This window comes from Marmota flaviventris, chromosome 5, assembly GCF_047511675.1.
Source record: "Marmota flaviventris isolate mMarFla1 chromosome 5, mMarFla1.hap1, whole genome shotgun sequence".
Lineage (NCBI taxonomy): Eukaryota > Metazoa > Chordata > Mammalia > Rodentia > Sciuridae > Marmota > Marmota flaviventris.
Genome location: NC_092502.1, coordinates 37,381,403 through 37,396,222, shown reverse-complemented (window position 1 = coordinate 37,396,222; position 14,820 = coordinate 37,381,403). Strand labels below are relative to the sequence as shown.

The 14,820-nt window shown below is 45.4% G+C and overlaps 1 protein-coding gene across 2 annotated transcripts in view; it reads right to left on the bottom strand.

The window, feature by feature from the left end:
• Window positions 1-2,085: 2,085 nt before the first annotated feature.
• Adamts2 (ADAM metallopeptidase with thrombospondin type 1 motif 2) overlaps window positions 2,086-14,820 on the bottom strand; it is a 252,735-nt gene continuing 240,000 nt past the window's right edge. For both annotated transcript variants that reach the window (XM_027953340.2, XM_071612157.1), the window contains one exon: window positions 2,086-6,191. In XM_027953340.2, coding sequence (XP_027809141.2) covers window positions 5,734-6,191 — 458 coding nt within the window. In that variant the 3' untranslated portion in view covers window positions 2,086-5,733. The remainder of the gene's footprint in view (window positions 6,192-14,820) is intronic.

The following is a 14,820-nucleotide window of genomic DNA, read 5'->3' as shown; positions in this document are numbered from 1 at the left end:
AAACTGAAATGAGAAAACAAATAACTCAATGGCAAAGATTAGACAGATCCTTCCCCATAGAAGATATATATGATAAATAAGAACATGAAAAACTGCTCAATATACTTATTTCACACAGAAAGCAAATTAAAACTCCAATGAGATATGATTAGACATCTGTCAGAATGGCTGAAATGAAAGACTGACCATATCATGTACTTCTGAGAATGCAGATGAACTGGAACTCCCAACACTGCTGGTGGGAATATGAAAGGACAAAGGAAAACAACTTGGAAGTTCCTTAAAAAGTTAAACATACACTGACAACACGAGCTTACCTTTCTACTCATTGGTCTTTGCCCAAGGAATCTATACTGATTTTTATTTGATCTAAAATCAACTCAAATGTCCACCAACTAATGAATAAGTTGCAATATGCAAATTGCAATATATAATATATATAAATACACTGCAATATATCCAGAGAATGAAATACCACTCAGTAATAAAAGGGTATGAATTACCAATATACTCAATCATATGCATGAATTTAAAAATAATCATTCTTACAGAGTAGATAAACTGTTTAATTCCATTTTTATGAAAGTATGGAAAATGAAGTATAGTGATAATAATAATTATAAATTTTAGTGGTGGCAAGTATGTTCTCTCTTTTTTTTTTTTTTTTGGCGGAGGGAGGTACTAGGGATTGAACTCAGGGGCACTCAACCACTGAGCCACTTCCCCAGCCCTATTTTGTATTTTATTAGATACCAGGGTCTCATTGAGTTGCCTAGTGCCTTGCTGTTGCTGAGGGTGGCTATGAACTCGCAATCCTCCTGTGTCAGCCTGCTGAGCCACTGAGATTATAGGCATGTGCCACCGCGAACTGCTGTTCTCTATCTTGATTGTGGTGATGGTTTCCCACCATTTATTACATATTTCAAGACTTGAAAAATTATACACAATTTTTTTGTATGTCAGTATTCCTCAAAACTATTTTTAAAATTGGCTGTATATGTTGTATGCCTTTGCTTTTTTGTTTCATTTGCCTATTCTTTCCTTTTTATTAGTCCACAATAAAATGAAAATTGATAGTTTGAGAGCAGTGTTCTAAGAATTTGCAGTTTGAAAAAGGGCTGATTGAAGAGTAATGGTAGATTTTGATAAACCAAGAGCTCATGTTGAAATTTCTTGAACATTCATTATAATAAGAGAAAAGCAACAAGTATCTTTGAACTAGCAGATATTCAAAATGGAATGGGAAAAAGAAGCACCCAACCCAAAAGAAGGCAAGGAAGAAGAGAAAGAACACAGAAGTCAGGAAAAATAGCACAGAAGGTACAATGAGGACAGTGATTGCGGGAATATGGAATGACTCACAGTAGTGGCATTAAATGGAACGAACTAGGCTAGGTATGGTGGCGCACACCTGTAATCCCAGCAACTTGGGAGGCTGAGGCAGAAGAACACAAGTTTGAGACCAGCTTCAGCAATTTAGCAAGGCCTTAAGCAATTTGGCGAGACCCTGTCTCAAAAGTAAAAATAAAAAGGGCTGGGATTGTGGATCAGTGGTAAAGCACCCCCAGGTTAAATCCCTGGTACAAAAAAAAAAAAGTAATGAACTAAATGGCCCAATTAAAAGATTTAAAATGCTACATTATTATTAAAATGATATAATTTACAAAGTGTAAATAGAACACATAGAACATAGAAAATCTGAAAGTAAAGGAGTGGGAGTCATATCATGCAACCCCTAACTTAGGAAAGCTGATGTATTCCACTAACACCAGGGAAAAGCTTCAAGACCGTGACTTCTGGAAGTGAAATTGGTCAGTTTATAAAGATAAAAGGAGGATGTCACCAAGAAGATAATAACAACTATAAATGTGTATGCTCACCTAAATGTGACCCCCAAATTGTAAAATAGTTTGTTTTTATAAAAACAAAATCAATAAAACTGCAACAGAAGTAGAAGAAACAGTAAAATCCACAATCAATTGGTGAGAGCTATTTTAAAACTTTCTGTCAAATTAATAGAACAAGAAGATATTGTCAAAGTACAAAGTATTTGAATAACAAATTTTAAAATTGACACAATGGGCATGTATAGTATGTTTTACCTCACAACTGATGACTACATATTTTTTTAAACACTGTGGAATATTTACAAAAGTAATATTAAAAGAAATCTCTGCCCTCAACCCCTTTCTTCCCAAAATACGTGCTAATATTCAAGAAGGTCAGAGAGAATGACATTTTCTTTAAAAACACAATACTGATTATAGGTTGGGTGATCAAATTTTACAAATGAAAATGTAGAACTCTCAATTAAATTTGAATTCCAGGAAAGCAACAAATAATTTTTTAGTATATCTCAATGTCATACTACAAAAGTGTTCATTGCTTCTCGGATATTCTATGCAGTGCCTGGTATTTTTTTTCATCAGAGAGAATTGTAATGAAGGGTCACTTGGGGGCTCTTGGCTAAGGCATGATCTGCTAAGTTCCAACTCCATGAGGCCTGGGAGAGAGAATCATTCTTCTGGGTGCCTCTTTCCTCCAGAAGTTCCTGACTTGAGCCCCATAATTCAGTGTTCCACTCAAGGAAGGGACTTCCCCCAAAGTGGGCTTGCAAAGTTAACCTATTCTTCCCTTCTGCTTGAGTTTAGGCTATGAAAGGGGACAAATGCAGTCATGGTAACAAACAAACACAGTCATAATTTGCAAAAACACAGACATTTTAACTTTAATAAGTTATAAAAGTAAGGAATCAGATTTTACTATACAGAACAAAAATGCATTGATGGTTGTTATCAGTAAGATAAAGATTTTGAGATTTGAGTTCAGCACCTTGGTGGTTCCATATGATGGCTACCTGTCATACATCAGTAAATAGAATCATACTGCTTCATCTGACAAAGACATTGCTATAGTGAGCACCATTTATATACTCAAAACAGATTTTAAAAATATTGAAATACAAATGAAAGGCTTATACATGAAATTCCATGGGTATCCCAAAAGGAATAAATCAGAGAGAACCCCAAAACTTAGTATGAGTCTTCCCAAGACTGGGAAATGACTCTTGGGTACCTTGGGAGATTTTCTGGGTGGTGTGAGCAGTTTTAGTGTCACCATGGTATTAGAAACCTCAGCTAGAAGACATCCATCTGCCTCCTTGGGGCTCTAGGAACCTCTTAGATGCAGATGCTGGTTTGGAAAGCTCAGGACTATTTTCTAAGCTGGGTGTCCAAGTGTTCCTATGCTCAGAAGAGATTTGCAAGTTCTCAGAGCCTGGTGAATGATTGTGTTCCTTGGACAGAGACTTCCAAGGACCATCTAGCTCTAGAGAACTCTGTGGGTGTGTAGCCCAAAGCACTGAGGATGGTATGTGGGACCATGGCCTGGCTGAACTTCAGTCCCCTGACGGCATCTTGGGCAGAGGACAGGTACCCAGGGAATGTCCCAGCTGGGGCCTCTAGGAAGCCCTGTTTTGGTAGTATCTGGGAATACAGCATTCCCATTTCACATAATAACAACTATAATGAGTATGCTCACCTAAATGTGACCTCCAAATTGTAAAATAGGTATGGGTAATTAATTGAGTAATACTCTCTGGCTAGCATTAGTCCTGAACTTCCTCCACATTCTGTATAGAACCATGTAAGAAACACTCAATTCTTCAGCCCGTGAATAGCACCAGCTGCCCTGGGTTCAACAAATGAGGGCAAGCCACGGGATCCATCCCCCATGTATGGAGAGGCAGGATGGCAAAAGTGTTCTCAACCACAGGCCAAGAGAGATATCCAAAAAGGTTTTCTCTAGTTGGGTTCTTTGAAAACACAGGGACACAGGACAGTGTAGGGGCATGCATGGGAAATGGCGTCAGAGGTGGGGAGGTTGGCTGGGCCAGGAGGTGGGAAAGCTGGTTTCCACCCAGGTGGAAAATTAAGCATAGTCCCAGATACCATTCTAGCTGGTCTCTACATTCTTAGTTTCTCAATCCATCCACTCAAACATACTCACACACACAGAGATTCAAACACACTTGAGCACCTTGGAAACCCAATGGAGAATAGCCATTAGGGAATTATCCTGAGCCTCAATATTCTCACCCATATAACGGGAGTTCAACAAGAAAGAGTTCTCTAAGATCTATGATGGTGAGAACACAAAGCCTCTAGAACTTTCCTAGGCATAAAAAGCTCAATTATGTGTCAGCCTAGGCCCAGCTAAGGAGCTAGTGTGCCCCCAGGTTTTGTCATTTTGGGACCTTAGAGCTGCATGTTCACATAATATCAATGCATCCAGAGGTAAGGATTAACCACCTTCTTCCCACCCACCCCAACTCCCTTCCTCCTGTTTCCCTCTCATTCTCATCTTGCTCACAAAGCACCATTCTGCCAGAAACCGGAAGTTAAGATTTTGAAAGAGCAGAAGACAAAGCAGGCTTTGCTCACCTCTCCCCACGCCTCCCATCAGAAGCCATATCTTGAGGTCACTGCTGGGTTCTGGAACTTCTAAGAGAGGGAGGTGGGGAGGAGGCAGGGCTAATGAGGGAAAGCCCACCCTCCAGAGCTAAGCTGGTCTTCAGGAGTGATCCTGAGCCTCGGAGCCCAACATCTTACCACCCTGGTGGTAGCACTTCAGCATTCTTGGGAGATTCAGGGCCAAGACCACTCACTGGACTGACCCAGCAAAGCATGTGCTGCCCCGTCCTTCTAATACTCTTTGGGAGGGACAGAGGCTCCCTGGAAGGCTCTGGGGACTGAGGCCAGGCTGGCCAGAAGAACACAAGGGCTCCTCCCCTAGAGGCAGGAAAGAAGTAAGGCCAGGCCTAGTGGAGAGGAGAGACTTTCCCAATGTCTTCGTCTCATGGCTCCCAGTTATCAAATTCCCCTTACTTTTCCACAAAGAACTAGACAGCTCACAGGCCAGCTGAGATATGAGCACCAAATGGATCAAATGACTTTTCCTAGGTCCTTAGTTAATTATCAAAACTGGATCAGGCCAAGACTGGAGAACAGGCGTTATAACCTGGTGCATCTAGAACCTAAGAGACTCCCAGACCATTTAAAGATTGAGAGGTTTTCCATGAAAATTTAGACTTCTGAAATAACACACTATCTGGCAAGACAAGAGCTTGTGGAAAAGAGACACAGACTTCAAAGCGGCAGCACCAAGGTGACAGTCAGTCCCCAACTGGCCACTACACTCATCCTTGTCACCTGCCTGGCCCTTGAGGGCATTTGAATTCATGACCTCCACTTCTGTACTCATCTGGGCAACTGGTCAGTTATTAAATAAAACCACCATTTCTCCTCCAGTCCCCATGGGGCCTTTTGGTCTCGGGTTTGATAGGAAATGTCCGCTCCACCAAGAAAAGGTTGATGGTGAACTACTGCTCAGAGACTTGGGGAAAAGTTTTTTTGACTTTGAATTATCCCTCTCTTGGCCTCCCCCTACTGACGAAAGTTGGAGAACCTCTAACTTCCTGTCCACGCCACACTCACACTACTGTAAGATTTAGGTCATTCCTAGGCTGGCAAAAACACATGCTAACCTGGTTGCTTCAGGATCACACCTGTATATAGGTAATTTTTATAACATTCCCCTTCTTGGTTTTCTCAAAACCTTTTGGAATCAGGGGTTTGGGCTTCATTTATTTCCAAAACATAGGATGTGTTATCCCATGGAATATCTCTATAAGCAAGAAAAAAAAAATGCTACTGATGCTATCTTTCCATTTTATTAGAACTTCCCGAGTGTCCCTTTCTTCCGTATTGCGTCAATGAGCTGCTGAATTCTTTGGTTCCTGGTCCTTTCATATGGGATCGGTCGTCGGGGGATGAGGTTGGGGGGCTGGACTTCTTCATCCAGGCCGTGGATTTTGTAGGGTACATCTACAGCATTCGTTTCTGGGTGATCCTCAGTGGCATTCGTGCTGGAGACATTGAGAGGAACGCCCAAGGGAGTACCTGGTGACGGCTGCACCCCTGTTGCTAGGGTGGGCCCTGGGAGGGTAGGCATGAACACATCAATGTCGTTGTGCTTCCCAGGTGGCGGCTCTGCCCCAGCGTCCGTGTCGGTGAGGTTGTCCCGTAGGTTGCAGGACTTGCAGCAGAGTTTGTTGTAGCCTGGGATGGAACAATAGCGAGACAAGACTTCCATCCTACAGAACATTGACTTGTCGCCTTGGCAGTGGCCTTCTGAAAGAGAAAAGTGGAACAAATAACCAAAGGACAAGGTGAGGGGGACTCTGTTCCCCCCTACAGTGTGCAGCTTGCTGGAAGAGGGAGCCCAGAGATAGCACAGAGGTGAGGGAGCTCACGCGGAAAGTCTGTGTGGCTTCAGGGTCAGGGTGAGCAGGTGGCATCTGGAGACCCTGCCCTGGCGTGATGTCATACAAGCTGTGAGCGATGCTCCCCTCTTTCAAGCAGGCCCCCAGCTGAATCTGGATTTTTCAGTGTCTCTCCAAAGTTTGAGATGGAAATGGGGCCTGTTTATTCTTAGGGAGTGATTCCAAGCTTAACTTTAAAGAACTGGCCTTTGTTGGGATCTTCGCATCTGACATCCCTGTGGTGACCCCAGTGGAGTTTTGTGGCAGGGTTTGATTTTAGAATAATCTGCAAGTAGTAACTATAACAAATTCAAACTTAAAAGAGCCAATTCCTGAAACCTAATACGCCAATCCCAGAGTCTCAGCTGTGGCTTCACCAAGCTCCACTGTGGTTCCATCCTGACTCTAACTCTCCAGATGTTTCTAAAGAGTCTCTAAAGAAATTTTTTTTAAAAAAGCACTCAAACTTGTATGGGCATTTTTAACTCTCACCTGCCTCAACTTACCCAAAGGCATCTTATCCTGCCACTGATGCGTCTGTCCTATGGCCCTTCCAACTGAGTTTCTAACAATTTCCCAAACAAACTTGATGCCTTCTTATAAGGCCCAGCATGTCCTCCTGTTTCCTCTGCACCCAGGAAGCTGACCATTCATGGTCCAGCTGCATGCAGAGCTCTGACTCTCTGCACTCAGAGGCCACTGCTATCTCTCTCTCTTTCTGCAAGGCTGTCCTCTCCCTGGCCTGCCTCCAGCCCCATCTGTAGCCATGTTCATTCAACCTCATAATTTTTCTTCTCACTCTTCACTCTGTCTTCTTCCCAAAATTTCACCCTCCCTCTCCCCCCCACCTCATTCCACGACACACACAAAATGAGAAAAGTTACAGACTTCACTCCATATAAAGGAGCAAGTCATGTTACAGAAGACACGTGACCCACTGTAAGTCCAGGACCACTGAGCTCAGGGCTCAGCGCTGCTGCCTGCTGTGGTTCCTGCACAAACACACCCCACTTTCTAGTGGTGACTTCAGATCTTCCCACCCAGACCTTTCTTCTCTGTCCCCCTAGTTGACCTCTTCTCTTAATCAAGGAAGGAAGAAGGGAAGGAGAGAGAAGGGAAAGAAGGAAAATAGGGAGAGAGGAGGATGAAGTCAGGCAGGGAGGGAAAAATGGAAAGGAGGAAGGAAGATGGGGGGAGGAGGGCCTAGAGAAGGAGGAACAGGAAGAAAGGATGGAAGGAAAAAAGAGCAGACATCCGATGGAAGGAACACCTGATAGATATTCCATGCTGTCTACACCTGGAGCCTCTCCTATCCTGTTGAAACTGCCTGCAATCACAGTTGAGCAGAGCCTCCTCCCACTGAGGACCAGGGGTTCTGATGTCCTCCTACTTCTGCATGGTCACGGCAATTTCCCCTTAGAGGCTGTTGAGCTGCTAACACCAAACTCCTGGAGCTTCCAACTCTTGCATATGCCCTGTGGGTCCCAAAGGTGCCTGAGACTTGACATGTCCAGCCCAAATTCATGCGTCCACTGGCACCTCCTGCCTCAGTGAATGGTCTTCCAGGCACATAAACCCGATGCCTGGGTGTCCCCTGCTGCCTTATCTCCCCCAGTTCAGTCATCTCCAGGTCCGTCAGTGTTTCCTCCTAGATGCTCTTCAACATGTCCACATTCCTCTCTTCTACCTCCACCCGATGCCCTGCCTTGCCTCTTGACTGCACCAAGGTCAGAGCCTCCTTTCCTCCTGTATCCATTCTTTCTGCCTTTGCATCTAACTATCCTGTTCCAGTCAAAAATGCTGTTTTCTCACTGAAGATGTGGCCATGCCTTCCCCCTGCTTGGACTCTCTTCTCTGTCCCTCATTACTTTCAAGGTAGAGACATGTCCCCCTCATCTTACCAGCCTCATTCAGGCCTCAGACTTCTACTCTGCACTGTGCTCCCTCTGGCCACAGGGCCTATGCACATACCATGTCTCCCTTCCTCCTCTAGCTCTCCTTCTCATTCTTTAGGCCCACCTGAAACACATCTTCCTCAGGTACTACCTGACCTCCCTTAGGAGGTAAAATCCTCCAGTCCGTGGTCTCATGGTTCCATGCTTTCCTTGCACTGCATCCCAGTTGGGAGGTTCATGTTTCCTTGTCAGATCAGGTGACTGACTTTTTCATCATCCTGAAAGCCCCAAAGGATAGAGCCCCATGCTATATTTAGACACCCCTCCAGCCCCAAAGCCAAGCACAGTGAATCCAAGAATGCATGTATGAATAAATATGAATTAATTGAGGAAGTTCAAAACAGAGAACTAAGGGATTTTAACTCAGCAAGGTCACAGGCAAGAAGAGCATATGGAGGCAGTCACCACCACTGATCCATCCAGCTGTGGCCCCAAGCTTCTAAGTGGCCCAAATAAGGAGGAAACTTGATTGGCCGCAGGCTCCACAACATGCGGAAGATAAAAACACATCAGCCTTACAGGAAAAGCCCAGGTCTTCCTAACGCTGAGACCAAGAATCATGCTCACGATATGGAGGAGGAAAGGCCAGTGGATTCAGAAACAAGATGGAAGGGCCTGGCACGTGGCTTTCAGGGTTTTAAAACCAGTAGAAAGCTTTCCTCAAAAAAATTTAGATTCCCAGTATATGAAAGAGATAGAATCAGAACTGTCCTATCTGCAGTTGGAGTGGAGGGGGACAGAGACCCACCTGCTTCCTTCCTGACCACACTCCTCCTCTTCCCCTCTCAGCAGCTACTGGGATTGAATGGTATGAAAACTGCTGATCAGAGCTCTCCTGGGGAAATGTGTTAGTCAGCTTTGCATCACTATGATCCAAATACCTGACGATAACAACTCAGAGGAGGAGAAGATTATTTGGGTTCATGGTTCCAGAGGGTTCAGTCCATGGTTGGCTGGCTCCAAGGCAGAAACATCAGGGCAAGAAGGTATGACAGAGGAAATCTGCTCAGCTCATTGCAGCTGTGAAGCAGGGAGGGTGCGGGGGCGGGGGGGGGGGGGGGAGGAGAGAAGGAGGGGGAGGGGGAAAGGGGCCAGAGAAAAGATAAACCCTTCCAAGGCACATTCCCAGTGACCTACTTCCTCTAACTAGGTCTCACTTCCCAGTATCCATTCAACTATCAATGAATTAATCCATCAATTTGGATTACTCCACTGATCAAATGGATTAATCCACTGATGCGGTCAGAGCCCTCATGATCCAATCATTGCCTGAAACTCCACTCTGAACCTTGCTGCACTGGGGACACGAGCTTTTGGAGACATTCCAGATCTACACCACAACAGGACACAAGGAGATTTTTCAAAAAGAGGTGGCTGTCCTGGAGACGGGGGGAGCCTGAGGCAGAAGGATCACAAGTTCAAGGCCAGCCTCAGCAATTTAGTGAGGCCCTCAACAATTTAGTGAGGCCCTGCTCAAAATAAAAAATAGAAAAGGGCTGGGGGTGTAGCTCAATGATAAAGCACCCCTGGGTTCAATCCCCAGTACCAAAACAACAACAGTCCTCCCAAAAAACAAAACGAAACAAAAATATCAGAATGTAAACTTTCTCCCTCCATAAGCTTTGACAAGGGAAGGAGCTGGGACCTGATGGGACCGGGAGGGGTCCTCAGCTCCTGTTGCCTTGCCTTTTCCTTCACATGGAGAACAATAATGGGAGTAGTCATGTCAATGACCTTACGTGTCTCCCTCACCAGCCTGGGATCCCTGAAAAGTCGCTATCACGTTGGTCTGGTACAGAGATTGCTGCCATGGGCCAAATCTGTGCCTCCTCCTGGTTTTTTAAATAAAGTTTTATTGGAACACAGGTGTTATGGTCTGGATCTGGAATGTCCCTGAAAGGCCCATGTGCTAAAGGATTGGTCCTCAGCCTGGCACCATTGGGAAGTGTTGGAACATTTAAGAAGCAGGGCCTACAAGCAGTGAGGTCACTGGGGGTGTAGGGATACTGGGACCCCAGGCCCTGCCTAGCTCTTTCCTTCCTATTTGCCATGAGGTGAATAGTCCTCCATGTACTCCTGCCATGATGTGTTGTGCCACCACAAGCCCAAAGCAAGAGGGCCAAGTGACTGTGAACTGAACCCCTGAAACCATGAGCTACACTAAACCTTGTTTACCTCAGGCCTTTTGTCACAGTGATAGACAGCTGACAAACATAACAGCCATGTCCATTCATGTATCTTTAGCTGCTTTCCAGCTACAATGGCACAGTTGAATAGTGAGAGAGATCTTATAGGCTCTGGTGTTGTACTTACTATCTGGCCCTTTGCAGAAAAAGTTGGCTGACCCTGATCAAGGGCATACCTGGATCAGGACTTGACACAAAAAAGTGCTCAGAACGTGTCCACTGAAGAAACAGATAGTTCTGAGTACTGGGCTCCCCTTCCACAGGACACCTCTCTTCCACCTGCTTCCCTTGTTGGACTTCTGTGTCTCATTTCCTTTGAACAGTGAGATGCATTGCTCTCAGTTATTAAAAATTAAAATAAGTCAACGAATGAACAAGTAATTGGAAAGGCTACCGAGCAGGAGCTTAGATATGCTAGTATCAGCCTAGAAGGTTTTCAGAATACAGTCAACCCTCTGCATTTGCAGGTCCTGCATCCTTGGATTCAACCATCTGTGGATCAATAATATTTGGAAAAAAATATGTAATGAACATGCATGGACTTTTTTCCTTTTCATTATGACCTAAACAATACAGTATAACAACTATTTACATGACATTAATATTGTGTTAGATATTGTAGGTAATCTAGAGATGATTTAAAATATATAGAGGTTATGTATAAGTTATATGAGAATATTATGCCATTTTATATAAAGGATTGAAGGATCCATGGAGGTCCTGAAACCAGTCCCCTGAGGATATTGAGGGATAATTGTAATTATCACTAACCGTTCCTGAAAGCACACCATAGTTATGTATTCTTTTTTTTGGGGGGGTGGGTCCTGGGAATTGAACTCAGGGACACTTGCCCACTGAGCCACATCCCAGCCCTATTTTGTAATTTATTTAGAGACAGGTCTCACTGAGTTGCTTAGCACCTTGTTTTTGCTGAGGCTATCTTTGAACTTGCAATCCTCCTATCTCAGCCTCCCAAGGTGCTGGGATTATAGGCTTGAGCTACCGAGCCCGGCTGGTTATGTATTCTTAAGTAGCATCACCAAAAAGCCCTCTGAGATAAATGAGATACAAATTATACTTCCAAAGGACTAAATGAAGTGTCCTGAGGTGCTAACAGGTAAAGGATCTCCACCAAGATAATAATTTTGGTATTTTAATACTTATCTTCTGCCATTTGCAACAGCAATTCACTAGCTTGACCTTTTGGCTTCTAGCAAAGGATAATAAACCATTGAGAGGAAACACTTTTCACAAATTACATCATCTGTGTGCCACTCCCACAATTTTGGCTGTATCTGAACACCACCTGGATTACTATTTGCTCAGTAGTTTCCTTTAACTCCTTTTAAAGCTAAGATTTATTTGAGGAGAAATCTTGATACTACTATCCTTCACGGAAGACAAGTGTGGTAAATAAAAGTAACTCTAAATATGAACACAAAGAAAATGTGTAAGTTCTTTTAAGTCAATTTTAAAGCCAAATTTGAATTCATTAGTCTCTCTGGAGCTAATCCCCTGCAAAGCTCTGAGCATGTAAGCTAGTGTGAGGAAGATGCTGAAACCGATAAAAAGTGAGACTCTCTCCTCGTGGTTGTCATAAAGAGCAAGTAGAATTAGGAAGGGACCACTCATGGGGGACATGGGCTATGTCTATGCATCATCTAAATCATTTCCCAGGAAATGGGAAATGCTAGGAGAATATTTCTTTCTGTTTTTTCTCAGTAAAGAAGTGTTGGGTTCATGCACCCATTTCAGCATTGCTAAAAGTCATGCACACAGTTACCAAAGTAGGTGGCACTCTCCCCTCTGCCACAAGCACCCTCCATGTGCCTCAGATATCCCTTCGGTACATGGCACCCCAGGTATTCCCCCGACCGGGCGCTGGAGAGGCTGACTGAGTGGAATGCACAACTGTCCCTGGTGCACCTTTGATTAACGACCAGGGATCTGGGCAGCTGAACTCAGCCTCAGTACTGTGACCTCCATGGAGTCCCGAGGGCCCTGAAGCCCATCTCCACGATGCAGAGTGTTCTCTCTCATGATCTCCTGAGCTTTCTTATACCTCTCTGGTGCAGAAAAGGAAGGAGAGGATTCCCACCTGTAGAAAATAGCACAGGCCCCCAAGTCAGGGGGTCTCTGTTGAATCCTGACCCACCACGTGATCACTGTCAACAAGAAGAGCGAACACACAGGCCCTGCTGCCACTGAGGGCAGGTGTCGGGAGACTTGGGATGGTAGGGCGGAATACACATATGCACACACGTGGGGCTGTCAGCAGGCTGGTGCCTAGAGAGCCACCACTGCCTTGCCCTGCCCTTCTCTCCTGACCCACTTTCCTGGGGCTACCCTAGTTCCCCACCTGGGCCAGAGGGGCAGCCATCCCTCCATGAACAGGTAGCTCAAAGCTAAGGACTGTGCCAGGAGCCAGGGCAGTGACCTGGACGCTGCATTCTCACTCCATGGTTTCTGATCCTGAGAAGCAGAGAAAGTCACTTGGGGTCCTTTTCCTAACTGGGACACCAACAACAACAGCAAGCAGAGAAGCTTGAGGTTCTCATTCAGCACTAATGATTCCAAACTCAAAATCGTGGTGGAGTGAAGCCAGAAAATGCCTGGGTATCTGTCTTAGCGGAGGTGAAGCTCTGCACATCTACACTAGGCAGCGGAAAGAGGCAGTGAAGTCATTTGCATCAGCGACTAGATACCTAATGCTACAGGACGACGCTGCCCCAAGGCTCCTCAGCGGCCCGCGTGAAGGTGAAGAGAAAGAGTCGTTAGCTTGCCAAACCCAAGCACCCAGTTTTACTGAATATTTTATTGAGTTTATTTGTGGGATGCATGACAAGAGGTCTTTCCATCATTAGTAAGAATAAAAGATCATTTTCACAGTCACTTTGGCACACACTAACGTCTCATTAAAAAGAAAAGACGGAAAAGCAACAACAATGGAACCTATATAGTACGTCATTAAATACATACAAAACACTAATAAAATATCCCTGATAAACCAAAGTGCATATAGACAGAGAGCACAATGCCCAGGACCGTATTGCACCTTCCGCAGTAACACAGATCACTCACACTGCCTCGTCAAAGTTGGAAGTTAACAGTCGTGAGGATTAGTATGCAGTTACACACTGATTATTTACATAACAGTAATTAGTGCCAGAGGAGGAGGCTTGGCTGCAAGGTCCAGCAGGGACGCATTATTAACAGGTGAAGGTGGCTGGGGGACAAGAGTGGGGCTGGTGGGACGCCAGTGGGAGTGCTACATTGGTCACGGCTAAGGGCCCAGGTGTGTAAGGCCGTGCTGTTGGAGCCCCATTGGGGGGATCTCCATGACAACAGTCAGCGCCGACTGGCCAGGTGGGTATCAGAGTAGGACCCCTTTACTCAGAGATGGATGGAGCGAGTGGCCCGAGTCTCAATGCACATCGCTCAGCTGATGAAGCAAGGCTGTCTGGATTTGGAAAACTAACCCTCCATAAAAGGTGGGTAAATTGGACCAGTTCCCCCCTAGACCTTCAGAGCCTGCCTCCTGTGTGGACCTTGTCCCCCCTCTGAGGCTGGAGTTAGCAGCCAATTCTGTTACCTTTCAACTTTAAGGCATTTTCTACATAGTTTTTCTAAGCCAAAAAAAAAAAAAAAACAATAAAAATTGAGGTAATTCTGTAGTTGTTCACACTGATAGGTGAGGCACATCCATATCACAATCTCTCTCTCTCTCTCTCTTTCTCACTCTCTCAACCCTGTGGACGGGGTCATATACACACAATGAGAAAAGGCCATCGGAGCAAATGGACAGAGAATGGAAGTGTTGGTGTGTCCTCCAAGTCTCACTGAAGGACACATCTCCCTGCCTCCTCCGTATGACCAGACCCCTGAGAGGACAGGGGACAGGGTGAAGGGACGTGTTAAGTTGGATGCAAAGGCCGGACGGAAGCAGGCCATAGTTTCACGAGTCAGAAGGACACACTCAGCAAAAGGTGAGCAGCAGCAGCAACAGCAGTGGCAGCTGGGAAGCCCCTGACACCACCAGAAACTCGGGGTCTGGTCACCCGGCACAGCAACGCAAAAAGACATGCCCCAGAGACCCCTCTGACCTCGCCTCTATGGTGGGCGACATTTGAAAGGGGATGGGGCGGGCTTCCCTTTGAACTTCTGACCTGCAGCTTCAGCCTGGAGGGATGTGGCCCCATGAGGCCGTCACCATGGCGAAGTGGTCACATTCGAACTTTGGCCTCTGGTCCCTCCAGCACCACGACAGATCTTTGCCCCTTTACAAGCCATCGCCAACCAGGTCCCGGCCCCCCTACAAGAGGCCAGTGCCCCCAGGCCACACCTCCTCGAGGCCGGC